Below are 14,088 nucleotides of genomic sequence, written 5' to 3'. Positions count from 1 at the left end.
ACGCTTGCTGGTCACATTACATAAAGAAGAAATGCTAATATCATCTTCCAAACTTAGACGTACATGTTCATAATAGAATTAGAGGCGAAGGTATAAATACATTTGTTGAATGTTTTTATAGAAGGTGGATTCGAAAGCGAGCGGAGGGCAATATTTTTGTGATGGTATAAATCTCACGACCTTCCTTCTGCTTAGCATTTCCATAGCATTGTAAAAAGCGTTTAACTTCAAGCAGAAGTAATATACTTATCTCATTAATCATAGTGCATAAAAATCTTGTTGCTTTGAGTAAAAAATCATTGTAAAATGTAGCTAGTTTTGAAAATTGTGCATTTGCACGTTGAAATAGAACGGTATTCTGGTTTATAATGATGAAAAGGAACATAGTTGGCTGTTCCCCCATACGATAAACGGTACGTGGAAAAGGCGAATGAAACACGAATTGCATCACCCTATTAGCACAACTCACACTGATTTGGTTGCATGAACTCAAATGTGACCAAATTTGGTTTTATATGAGTTACTGTAACCACTCTACAACATGTGTGTTATTCGGACAGCTGTTGGGAGAACCATTCATCGTTCATACTGCGAAAATCGGAAGACTGTGGTGGGCCGAGCACGTAGCCAGAATGTCGGACAGTAATCCGGTGAAAATGGTTCTCGACAACGAGCCGACGGAACAGACGAGATGCACAGCGAGCAAGGTTGATCGATCAAATGGAGGACGAATTGCGGACTATGCGTGGACTGCGTGGTTGGCGACGTGCAATTATGAACCGAGCGGAATGGAGAAGACTTTTATCAAATATTATATATTAACAATATAGTATATTCTTGCTAAAACCAGGAAAACACGAATCAAGTGCTGCAACTATTTTATCACAGCAACGCGTGGTAGCGCATCGTTGCCTTCATATCGATGCGTTGGCACGGCAAATGCTGGGTCCTTAGCCTCTTACCCAGCAACTCCTAAACCTACCTCCTCGTGGTGCTGGCCGGGATACGAGCAACCTTAGGAAAGATCGGGTAACCAACCCCGGTGGGAACTATGGTCGTATGCTGACAGGGAAGGGGAGGTTTGCTCCTCTCCGGAGGTGCAACTCTTAACTGAGCGTCTGTTCTCCATGTCAGGATCGGCACAAAACAGCGACTGTTCTCCATGTTAAGAGTGGCTGATCATCGTCCGAGTGCCAGCGAGGTACTCTTAGTGAAACTGTGCACCTGGTCCACCGGGAATAAGGAGGAATGGTCCTCCGGAAATTTAGGGGGTTTGGTGTTAGGCCCTGCAAGCCAGCCTTTAAAAAAACATACGCAACGAACAATCAACAGGAGAGTACGGACCGGAACCATCGGCGAAGACCACTGCGACGAAAAGGGACTAGCGATGAGAAACTCGATTCGTGGAACTCCAAATCTCTCAACTTCATCGGGAGCACAAGCACACGCATACTCGCCGATATACTCAATGACCGTGGATTCGGCATCTTAGCGCTGCAGGAGGTTTGTTGGAAGGGATCAATGCACAGTGTTTTATTTCGTCATTTTCACGATCGAAATTCGAAAACTCGAAAAGTGTTTATTTTGGATATAGGGTTTGTTCACAGAAGTTTCAAGATATTCAGGAGCGCATCTTTTGATAAAAACAGTTTGATGATTAATCCCCATAAAAGTGAGTTGAGAAAATTATTTTTCCACCAGAATGAGATAGACACGTAGTGTCTTCCGCAAAGTTGTAGTAAATGTTAATACGAGCAACTTCAGCAATGTGCTGAACTTCCCGAATTTCTATCTCTTATATATAACAAACTTAAGTCGTTTTATGTAAAAACCCCATTAAAATCTTATTTTTCATTCTAACTCTTTCCAATGATTTTTCCCATTTTCCGTCTCTTCTACAAAGTTGTTAAACAAGCAAAATTACATGTTTTTGCTGAACATTGTAACATTCCATCTCACATACAACAAAAGTTATTGTTAAATTATACATATTTTTAGAGGTATCTCCACTTGTGATTACTCCCTTAATTGCAAAAAGTCGCAAATTTCTTCACGATATGCAGAAAATCGCTTACATTTTTATACTGACATTGAAAACTTTTGTCGACAAGAGTCTTCTCGAATGCTGTGTTAAAAACTTGTAAACCTATGGAAGATCATAATATTTGAATAACTTTTGTTTTATAAAAGATAGAAAGTTACAATGTTCCGCAAAAACATGTAATTTTGCTGGTTTGACAACTTTGTAGAAGAGACGGAAAATGTTTAAAAAATGATTTTATGGGGATTTCCACATAAACCATGTTAAGTTTGTTATATCGATAATTTAGAAACTCAGCTTCATCTCCGCATTTGTTCTAACGTGAAATATAAAGTTTTTCTAAATATACCAAAGGAAAAGTTGTTTCCAAATTCAACAGGATTTGTATTCGTTGTTCTTTTTGTCATCACTTTCATACTTTCACTAAAACAGAGTTGTGCAATGGTGCGAACGTTTAGGACTATGTTTGGGTGTAAAACAATACCAAATGCAGTTTCATTATTTCGCTTCAGCGCTTTGTTCGCTGAGCCCTTTCTAACACCAAATGATATCAGCTTATCATTAAAAGGAGAACTTGTAATAATTTTCGATTTCTGTCCTTTTTTGCTGAGGATCTTTACGTTTTCAAAGTAGCCTTATCTCGGTAGAAGATACGGGTTTGGCATCAGAACTTGAAGCTTCACATGCGTACTCTTGCCCCACCCGTTCCTGCGTACTTTTACCCTACAGTCAGTTATTCAGTTAATGATTTTGACCTCTTGGAAAACCAACCCGATTGGTGTTCTGCACCTGCACCTGCACTAAAATACTCTTATAAAATACTTAGCTTATCGAATTGGTATAATGTTTACCTGATTGAACGTATATATTGTAATGCAACACAAGATTATTATTTTCCAGAAAATTATATAACTTCTTATCTCTTTTTCGTACTTCGTATTGTTTTTATGGTGGTGGAAATAAATGAAATAGTATGTGCCCGTCTTTTGACAATCTAAAACTATACAAAAAATATTCTGCAGTCTCTATTGTTACCTAATATAAAACTTTTTATCGGAGGCTCGAGGCCCAAAGTGTTATATATCAAACATCTCATATCATGAAATGATACAAATGTGCGTGTTCAAATTTCCAACACAGTATTTTTTTCGTGAGAGAAAACAAACTGAAAATCATAAATCTTTATCCATACCAGTTCTGTCAACATGTTTCTTGTTGATTATGTCGTTTACCACAGGAAGCAAAAAGTCAAAGTTACTTTAATAGTTTATTCTCAAACAGTAAGACTTCTAATCACCAGTCGTCGAAATTTAGTTTTGCTTTGTACGGAGAGCAAAACGATCGGCTGGTCACCGGAATTTTGTTCTGCATTGTGCGGATATTAATCAGAAAATGTAAATTAGTTTCTTTTTCCAAGTTCGTTTATTTGGTAGGCTCAGCCGTGTATAACACTCTACGGAGCCATGGAAATTTGTTTCTTGCCCAGTCGTCATTCTCCAGTAAGCAGAGCGATCGACCGGTCGTCGAAATTTAGTTTTGCATTGTGCGGAAACTGCTCTGAGGTCAACTGAATCAAGAAGCCGAATAGTTGCTCCCAGTTGGAAAGACTGTCTCCAACCGTGGAATTAACATGACCCATCAGCCGCATCGCCACTCGACTGGCTTTCAGTGGAGGACATCACAATCCTACTTCAAGAACTTCAAGAATTAATTACAAACAGTCCTTTTCAGGACTTAAATTATTTATTTAAGAAAAGGTATTTGCGTCTTCATCGATTTGGCTGTCATCGTCGGAAAGTGAAATTTTCTGGCAAGATTATTTGGTTTTGTTTATGTTAGTCATTGGGAATAAAATCGATTTTTTTCGGGCAAATTTTCTTTTCCCCATGCGCCTTTCCAATAACTCGACACGGTTGTTTCATAAGGGCCAATGTCGCAAACGTAAACAATGCCTTTTCCTGCAAATTCCTCAACAACTAGGACCGCTTCCAGCTAACAACCACTTGGAACTGGTGGCGCTCCGCGCCCTCTATCGCACTAAAGTGGAAAATACTGCCCGAAGTATCTAATCTTCCTGAAATCAGCAGAAGAAGTTAATGTTTACGTTTACGACTTTCGCCCTTTTGAAACAACAATGTCGAACTAACTGAAACCAAACGCTTGTCGAAACTTTGCGTTTGAATTTCACTTCGTGCTATTATTGTCCGATGGCCACTAGGGATCGCTACACACTCCTCCACCAATGCGATGATTTTCCTTAGAAACCTCCATGCTGCTGAGTCCGCTCCGCTGCGTCCGCTCTGCGAGAAATCTTGTTCGACCGCTCTCTGCGGAATCCCGATCAAAATAGCTCGCGCGTGCCAGAAAGCTGCTTTCTTGTATTCGATAAAGTAAGCCCGTTAGCCCCTTTGTGATCTAATATGGGTGGAAATATGATGTGCACTATTAACGATTAGAGAAAAGGCGGGGCTCTGCGTGAAATCTTGTTCAAACTGAGGATTAGATTCAAACTCGCAAGCTGCTTAATTTTGATGTCTGTCATCTGTTACACGCAAAAAAAGCGTTCCCGAATTCGTAAACCAGCAAAAATACACAGTGATTTAATTCATAGATTCGGGAACACCAGTTCCAGCAAACGTGACTGTATTCCCGAATCCGTGACTGTTGTTCCCAAAAAAATACACACAAAAAAATACACATAGCTCACGAATTCATGAACGCTTTTTTTGCGTGTAACCATGCGCGTATTTGCCGTCATACGCGTATTTGTCTCATATTTGCTATGATTTCTTATGTACATGGGACAGTTATACGTATAATGGCAGCATAGCATTATGATGTTTTACGCTCAATACCACAATACAGGAATGTTACCAGATGGACGAAATACCCTCAGAACACATTCCCTTGAACTTGTTCTGCAAAATCATGAAGTTTGACACGTTGAAAGACGTGTTTTCGGCTTGATCAGACAGTGGCCATTTTTTCCGGACCGGGAGGTTACCCCAGTACTCCCATCAACATCTCTGGAACCACGTCCATTTTCAAACCGATGACCAATGTCCATGAACCAAAAGAATTTTGTAATCGATTGCAGAAAACAGAACCAAATTCCGATGCAAGACTGCATCGTTAGTATTAGACGAAAAAAAAAAGTATATCTGATAAATGCAATATTTCGCAAAACGGCATTCCGCCAAAAGTCATTCGGCAAAAAGGTACAAAGCTTTTCCGCGAAATGTTCAACCAAGAAAATAAAATCCGCGAAATAGTTTTTGGCGAAATGTTATACAATCGGGCTCACTGGTGACCTTCGATAACGATACCAGCAGAGAAACTCAAAATCGCATAGTGACAGGGAATCGTACATACTTTGGTGGAAGACGATTCGCAGACCCTCCCAAGACTGTTTGGTTGGCGACGTGCAGCCATGAACCGAGCTGAATGAGCCGAGAAGACTTTTATTCCCTGCACAGTAGGGTGGCTCAAATTAGTATGGGAAAAACTTTTTCCAATTTTTTTGATTGGCCTCTTATTCGGTTCTATTTGATGCCCTGATGCTCTGGACAAAATTTCAGCCAAATCGGTCAACGTTTGGGCGGTGCTGAACTCGTTGGAAGTTTATATGCAAAAAAGTATGCAGAAACATCCAAAAACAGTGAATTGCAGCTTAACGGCACAACTTACGATGAAGAATTTGAGAATAGAACCACGAGAAGATTAGAGCTTGCCCGGCTAAGTTATTAGCATTTCTCTGAAGTGGGGTTTGAGCAAATTTCGTTTCTTTTACCTTTGAAAAGAAATAAATTCACCCCTACAACAGTCCAGTAAAATGCTAATATCTTTGCCTAATAAACTCTAATCTTCTCGCGGTTTTCAGCATAACATTCTATATTTAATTCTACAAGAACTGAATGAGTATCATTGTTCTTGATCATAAGTTGTGCCGTCCAACTGCAAATCACTGTTTTTGGTTGTTTCTGCATACATTTTTCCATATAAACTTCCAACGAGTTTAGCACCGCCCAAACGTTGACCGATTTGGCTGAAATTTTGTCCAGAGCATCAGGGCATCAAATAGAGTCGAATAAGAGGGCGGCCCACCAAAAAATTTGAAAAAGTGTTTTTTGAGCCACCCTACTGCACAGGCACTCCAGCCTTAATTTGGGAAAATAAATAAGTAAATAATATAATTTCTCTTAGTACACATATCTATACACAAGTATATAAATCTTAATGCCTTTCGGAGATATCATAGTAGAAATGATATATAGAGACAACTTTTAACCTTCTTCGGATATTAGGAAAAAGTTACGAATAAGATGTTAGGGTCATATTGACCCAGAAATGTAAATGCTTATAAAACAGTCAAATTATAACCGAATTACAAAGTTTATATACCTTTCGAAAGATAAACTCATCAATTTTGTGGCTATGTGGTGATACGCTGGTTCTGGAGAAAATGGCCACCGGGAAACGACTTCCACGGGGACCTTGTCGGTTATATAAGGAGAGCACAAAAATCGCTCCATATATGCCTTTCGATCGCTAATTCTTCATAGATTCTCTTAAAACGGTTAGGTATGGTCCATGAGAGGGCTTCCGACGAAATTGGCCGTTCCTGGTACATGCAAGGTGCCCCCGGGGAACCTGTAGGAGGGGACATTTCCGTTTTAGCACCAAAATATGCCGTGCGGCGGCTCTTTTGTCATGATGTTTCACAAAATAGATAATTGAGATGCCCTCGGGGAACCCGTAGAAAGGGACATTTCCGTTTTAACACCAAAATATGCCGTGCGGTGACTCTTTCGTCATGATTTTTCACAAAATAGATGATTATGCGCTCGAAATCGATAAATGACCACATTGGCCACTCTTGGAGCCTATGAGGTGCCCTCGGGGAACCCGTAGAAAGGGACATTTCCGTTTTAACACCAAAATATGCCGTGCGGCGGCTCTTTTGTCATGATTTTCCCCCAAACAGATGGTTATGCACTTGAAATCGATAAGTGACCACATTGGCCACTCTTGGAACCTATGAGATGCCCTCGGGGAACCCGTAGAAAGGGACATTTCCGTTTTAACACCAAAATATGCCGTGCGGTGACTCTTTCGTCATGATTTTTCACAAAATAGATGATTATGCGCTCGAAATCGATAAGTGACCAGATTGGCCACTCTTGCAACCTATGAAGTGCCCTTGGGGAACCCGTAAAAAGGGACATTGCCGTTTTAACATCAAAATATGCGGTGCGGCGGCTCTTTCGTCATGATTTTCCACAAAATAGATGATTATGCGCTTGAAATCGATAAGTGACCACATTGGCCACTCTTGGAACCTATTAGGGGCCCCCAGGGAACCCGTGGAATGGGACATTTCCGTTTTAACACCAAAATATGCCGTGCGGTGATTCTTTCGGTGTGTTTTCCCACCAAAGAGATGGTTATTCGCTCGAAATCGATAAGTGACCACATTGGCCACTCTTGGAACCTATGAGGTGCCCTTGGGGAACCCGTAGAAAGGAACATTTCCATTTTAACACCAAAATATGCCATGTGGCGGCTCTTTCGTCATGATTTTCCACAAAATAGATGATTATGCGCTCGAAATCGATAAGTGACCACATTGGCCACTCTTGGAGCCTATAAGGTGCCCTCGGGGAATCCGTAAAAGGGGACATATCCGTTTTTACATCAAAATTTTTCGGCAAAAAGCTCCAAGAGTGATTATCGATTTCGAGCACCTAATCATCTATTTTGTGAAAAATCATGACGAAAGAGCCGCCGCACGGCATATTTTGGTGTTGAAACGTAAATGTCCCTTTCTAAGGGTTCCCCAAGGGTACCTCATAAGTTCCAAGAGTGGCCAATGTGGTCACTTATCGATTTCAAGTGCATAATCATCTATTTTGAGGAAAATCATGACGAAAGAGCCGCCGCACGACATATTTTGATGTTAAAACGGAAATGTCCCTTTCTACGGGTTCCCCAAGGGCACCTCATAAGTTCCAAGAGTGGCCAATGTGGTCACTTATCGATTTCAAGCGCATAATCATCTATTTTGTAAAAAATCATGACAAAAGAGCCGCCGCACGGCATATTTTGGTGTTAAAACGGAAATGTCCCCTCCTACAGGTTCCCCGGGGGCACCTTGCATGCACCAGGAATGGCCAATTTCATCGGAAGCCCTCTCATGGACCATACATTACCGTTTTAAGAGAATCTATGAAGAATTAGCGATCGAAAGGCATATATGGAGCGATTTTTGTGCTTCCCTTATATGACTGACAAGGTCCCCGTGGAAGTCGTTTCCCGGTGGCCAAATTGATGAGTTTATCTTTCGAACGGTATATAAACTTTGTAATTCGGCTATAATTTGACTGTTTTATAAGCATTTACATTTCTGGGTCAATATGACCCTAACATCTTATTCGTAACTTTTTAAGGTGCAACAGGAACAGTGGAGTCGTTTTGACCCAGCATTTTTATAAGCATTTTTTTCTGTTAGGGTCATATTGACCCAGAAATGTAAATGCTTATAAAACAGTCATACTTTTTTTATGTCAGATGCATCATTTCCACAAAATTTTAAAAGTCAAGAAATTTCAGAACGATCGGATTATCAGGTAAAAAGTTATTCTACGTTTCGTTTTGGGTCATATTGACCCCAACATCTTACTAAGGTTAATTACCATAGTGTCATACTTCTTATTCGCAAGTTCTGAACTTAAGAACGGTTTGGATGACCCATGATATCCTAAAACCAACTAACCATGTCTCTTGATCTTCAGGAATCTGTTATGGACATGGTTGAATACATATCCAAGCTTGGAGCGACGAAAAAAGCTAGTGTCGTAGTTGTAGATCGCAAGTTCTGGACTCAAGGACAGTTTGGATGATCTAGCAAATCCCGAAAAAAAAATTTCAACTTGTTTTGCCATTTCTTCATTATTAATCACGAAAACAAATGGTATCTATCAAATTTACTGGGTAAAACCACTTAAAAAATGGGCCTGAAAGGATCCCGGGGTGAGACGCGAAGTATGTTAAATCATTCAATATAGTTAAAGGAAGATCCACGACGCGTTCGCCCATTTAGACAGTAATTTCATACACACGAAGCTTTTATAGAAGAAAATCAATACCGCTTTCATCGCAGCCCAAAGCACACCTGTTGCAGTTGTTCATTCGAGCAGATGAAGTAAGCGCCATGAATAACCATTTACTCCACCAAACAAGTTTTCTACTCATTTCGCATACGTTCAGATTTAAGAAACGCGCCCAGCTACATAAGCCACCCGCTTTTGAGTCTTTCTTGGCCTTCTAGCGCAGCGCATTGCCTTCTTACCAGTTAGTAACTTTGAGAAGCTTGCCGTGTGAAGAAGCTTATTCGTGCATTGATTTGAAATTCGATATTTAAATTGGTCGTCAGTATGCAGTTCTCCGCATCGATAACCGTAAGTTCCTTTCTGTTGTTTAGAGTGATGTAATACATATTGAAGATATGCTCATGAATCGAATGCAACAGTTTCTAGTGGCGCTCTTGGTCGGGTTAGCATATTGCGATGTGTCTCACGTGCTGAAACAAGTAATTGTTGAGGATGAAGTCACCACCCTCCCTCCCCCACCAAGACCCTATGCGTTTGGCTACGCGGCTGGACGTTATCCAGGACATGTTGATCGTACGCACAGTGAAGTTTCCGATGGAAGTGGCGTAGTGCAAGGATCGTTTTCCTACATCGATCCCAGGAATCAAGTTCGCACCGTGGAGTACGTCGCAGATGCTCACGGGTTTTACCCCCGGCTGAGTCACGTACCAAAATCTCCCGAACAAACCGAAGCGGTTCAACGTGCAGCGAATAAACATTTTGCGTTGTACGCAAAGATTGCGGAAGAACACGCCAACCCCCACCAACCGATTGTGGTATGTGTTTTTGCTGATCTATTTTGATATCTCGTTGAATCTATTTTTTATTCCCCTAATCATTGAGCAGGAAGCAACCCTCCCCAGAGATACAGTTGCCGTGTCCAAGGCTAAAGATCGACATTTCACGCTGTATGAGAAGATCGCTCATGAGCACGCCCAAATTGCAGCGCAACGCGAAGCAGAACGGATCGCTTTCGAGGCTACTTCGGAAGTCAACGAATTGCACTGAAGGTGTGAAAAACGAGACATGAAAACATGTGCAAAATCTGTGTGTATGTGATGGAAGAAAACGAATTTTCAAGGACGCTTGTAATAGATAATAATAAATAGTGTACCTTTCTAACTGGACTGTATTTATCAGTGTAAATAAATGCTTTTGTAAATACGAACGGGTCTAGTAATTGCTTTTATTTGTTACTAGGCACATAACGAGTACACTGGACACAGAAAGAATTTTCACCGGACTGGTACATTTACATAAATGCAAATGTATAGCAAAGTGAAACCAAACGGGTAGGGACACGGCAGGTATTTCCGTCCATCGTCATAGGGGCTAAAACCATCGAAAGGAACGTCCTTTAGCTAGAACTCCACTATAGCAGAACGTATCTCCTGAGCTTACGATTTGATACGGATGAGTTTGTCAAAAAAGTTTCTCTTTTATTGGTTTTCGAGACTACGACGAAAAGACGAAAATACCTGCCTAAACCCTACTATTTGTTTTTTTTGCAATATCTTGTAAATGACTGACTTTGAAAATATTTTTTCAAAGCAATGTATCATACAAATCATAGTACTTACTTATGATTATTATTAAACTATTATTAAACTTACTTATTATTAAGCTGTGCGCTTAGAAAATACAAAAAAAAATGTTAAAGTAATCCCTCCCCACAATCGAAGAAATCTCTTTGGGCAAATATCGTCCAATATGCACGAAGCTAATAAAGTACCCTCCCTCCCTCTACTTCATTGGCATTACATCACGCACTAGGACATTGCAGCTGAGTGCTCATTAAGCAAATATTGGCGTATGATATGACGTTTGGTTTAGTGTAAATTATCTGTTATGGAATGTTATGAAATGAAACGAATAAATATCATTTTATTGGCTGCTAACCATGTCACATTTTCATTTTTTATAATTTGGCCGAGCTTTTGAAATGACTGTGAAAGTGGACGAGGCTGGCATAAACTACTTTAATTTATTCCGTTTATCGTCTCCTTCTGGAATACAATGTATTCAACATGAAATTAAATAAAGCTCGATTTGAGCCTCTGCGTTGCGCTTCAGATCTGGTTCTAGGTGGAGAGCGAGAATTGTAATAGTAGTCGTAATAATCCGTATAATAGTCGTCATCATAATCACCACCGTAATCTATTATTGCGGGTTGTCTACCTTTAGCAGATCCGGAAGAGCCTATGGACAAGCGTACGCAATTTTTGAAGGTTATAAACATAACAAGATTTAACAACGACATTTACCAGGGCGCATTGTATACCAATATTCGATAGGACTACCGTACCGAGACGAATAACGATTGGAATATCTTCCATACCCAACATTTGATGTATAACGTTGTCCTCCGTATCCACCTTGTCTACCATTTACTCCCATATTGCTCAGACCATACATGTCCGATATTATGTTCAGGATGACATCCGGTCGCGAAGCCTCTGCGTAACAAAAGGTAATTTAGTACTTCTTCTACGAAATGTCTATATTTTTCGAGTAGTTTACGATATTTTTGAGAAGTCGAACGCTTTGTTGTAGCTGAAGCATATTGTCCATTGCGTCTTCTAGTTGTTGTCGATCTTCGTGCTGTTGTAGTAGTTACTGAAGACATAATCAAATTCATTACAATAATAATCAATAATGTATGTATAGGACACAAACCTGGCTTCTTGGTCGTCGTAGTAATTTCATCTTCATAGTAGTATTCATATTCATATTCATATCCTGGAGTTTGACTGAGAACTATCTCAGCACATAGAAGCGAGATAAAGGTGAACGCGATAAACCTTTCCAGAAATTTCATTTTCACTCAGTCAATACCCGTGAAGCACTAAACTGTGCACATCGAAAATTATCGTTTAAATTAGCATTCAATGACGATTGCATGAGGCTATTCAATTGACATAAAATTTGATATCCATTAGGTGAACAAAGCAATCAAAGCAATTCAACTTCCTGATGGGATTTATACAAGCGAGATCATATGACTATATAGAAACTCGAAATATAAAACTACTAATGATCGATTAACGCAGGATTGTATGAAACATATGGACAAAACAACCGTTCAACAAAATGATCTAATTGAGTTACAAAATGATGTAATTAAGGAACGTTTTGAATTTAGATTTTTGCCTTTCTCGTACACCAAGGTGCAACGAAAAGGCTATATATTCACTTCCAGGACGATTTTGTGATAGAAGACCCGGAGACCCATAGTGTTATATATCTATCGACTTAGCTCGACGAATTGAGATGATGTCTTTCTGTATGTGTGTTTTAGGCACTTACCTCGATCCGATTTGTTTGCAAATTTACAAGTTTACAAGAGTTTACAAGTTTACAAGATTACAATTTGCGCTCGACGGGGAATAATGTCCCATTGTTTCCTATTGAAAATTGGCCAGATCGGACTATGGGATCAAAAGCTATGGCCATAATACGTGTAACTGCCGGTGACGTCCACACGTCTATGCAGTGCACGTCCACACGTCCCAAACTAGCTCACCTTTTGGTGAATTGGTACTCAGGGTCGGCTTACTACCTGCTCAAGGGACACACAGACCAAGATGTAGCTGAAGTGGACGGTTCAGGGAAAACCAACGGACTTGCATGCACCAAGAACCTTTCAATGATCAGGAAAAAAAGAATGATATGTACATTTTTTTTTACTTTTTTTATTGTTTTATCATTTTAGTTGGTTAAGGTTAGTGTTTTAGGATTAGTATAGCGTTGCGGCCGATAGATGGTGTTCTTTTGGGCTGACGTGGACAAGCGACATACCTTTGGATGTTGGGATTACACTTCGGGCGGGGTAGGATTTGTAGCATTGCCCTCGGCATTGTCAATCTTCGGTGCTGTCGCTGAACTGTCGATGAATAGTGCGGGTAGTAACCGGAGGGAGCGATCGATAGTCCTCTTCGGCTCCCCTCCGCGATGTTGAACTGGACTGTCTGGGATTGGACGATGATTCGGTTCCCTTAGGGTGAGTTCCGTCCGGCGGAAGCGGGCAGCGGGCTGGTAACGTTCTTAGCGTTTACTTCCACAGCGATGAAAATGAACGATCGACGATACGACGACGAATGCTTGGCGACCTCGTGGAGTTGGGTAGGAATAGCTTGATTTAGGCTTGACTTGATGTGTGGAGCTCGTCGATGAATCCGGTGTCGACGCTCCGTACTTCCAAGCGTTTTGCCTCCTCGCACTGCGGTTCTTTCGGCCAAACGAACTTGCGCCTCGTGGTTTCCGGGGTGTCGAAGCAATGGCGGCCGTCACCGTCCAGAAACCGGTTCAACTATTCGAAGGCTACTTTTCTCCGATCGAATGGCTCCGCTTCCCAGTACGAACTATCTAATCTGGAACCCAGCGGACCGTGCTCCGTATTGGGAGTTCAAGAAAACGGCCACTCACAGCTTACAGCTTTCCCAGGGTTCGAATCTAACAATTCGTCGATATACGTGGCACCCGGGATTTCGGGTCGGATAGGTAGGGTAGTGCACACCTGGATCTCACGGCAAAACTACCGGCAGCTTTCGTGCGTTTCGCACTCGGGTTCAAGGCCACCGCTTCCTCGGCCAAATTTTAGAAAAAACGTGCCGACTTCGGGAAAAAAAACTTTCTGGGGAACTTGTTCACTACGGAAAAGGTCTTCTTTCTTCGGTGTCAGTCCAATTTTTTTCCACTCTTCTCCTCCTCTCTTTTCTCCTACATTTCTTGCTTCACCAGACGGGGTGCCATCGCCGTGTTCGAGGGCGAGATGTGAGCCATATATCGCATACGATGAATTTTAGTATTTACACGATTAAGGTAGAATAGGTATTATAAGTATTTCACTTAAAACCTATTCTACCTTTGGGGTACTTCATGCAATAGTTTCACAATGCT

At 40.9% G+C, this 14,088-nt stretch overlaps 2 protein-coding genes across 2 annotated transcripts; one reads left to right on the top strand and one right to left on the bottom strand.

Annotated features, from left to right (window-relative positions):
• Positions 1-9,334: 9,334 nt before the first annotated feature.
• LOC134228139 (uncharacterized) lies at positions 9,335-10,357 on the top strand. Its single transcript, XM_062709915.1, has 3 exons — positions 9,335-9,498; positions 9,570-9,965; positions 10,036-10,357. Exons 1-3 carry the CDS (start codon positions 9,475-9,477, stop codon positions 10,195-10,197), a joined length of 582 nt encoding a protein of 193 aa, XP_062565899.1. The 5' UTR covers positions 9,335-9,474; the 3' UTR covers positions 10,198-10,357.
• An 815-nt stretch (positions 10,358-11,172) lies between these two features.
• On the bottom strand, positions 11,173-12,048 carry LOC134227096 (uncharacterized). The gene is made up of 4 exons (XM_062708357.1): positions 11,866-12,048; positions 11,710-11,805; positions 11,454-11,645; positions 11,173-11,388 (listed from the first exon to the last, which is right to left on the bottom strand). Exons 1-4 carry the CDS (start codon positions 12,005-12,007, stop codon positions 11,183-11,185), a joined length of 636 nt encoding a protein of 211 aa, XP_062564341.1. The 5' UTR covers positions 12,008-12,048; the 3' UTR covers positions 11,173-11,182.
• Positions 12,049-14,088: the final 2,040 nt, after the last annotated feature.

Source organism: Armigeres subalbatus, chromosome 3 (genome assembly GCF_024139115.2).
Source record: "Armigeres subalbatus isolate Guangzhou_Male chromosome 3, GZ_Asu_2, whole genome shotgun sequence".
Classification (NCBI taxonomy): Eukaryota; Metazoa; Arthropoda; class Insecta; order Diptera; family Culicidae; genus Armigeres; species Armigeres subalbatus.
This window is presented reverse-complemented; position numbering and strand designations above follow the sequence as displayed.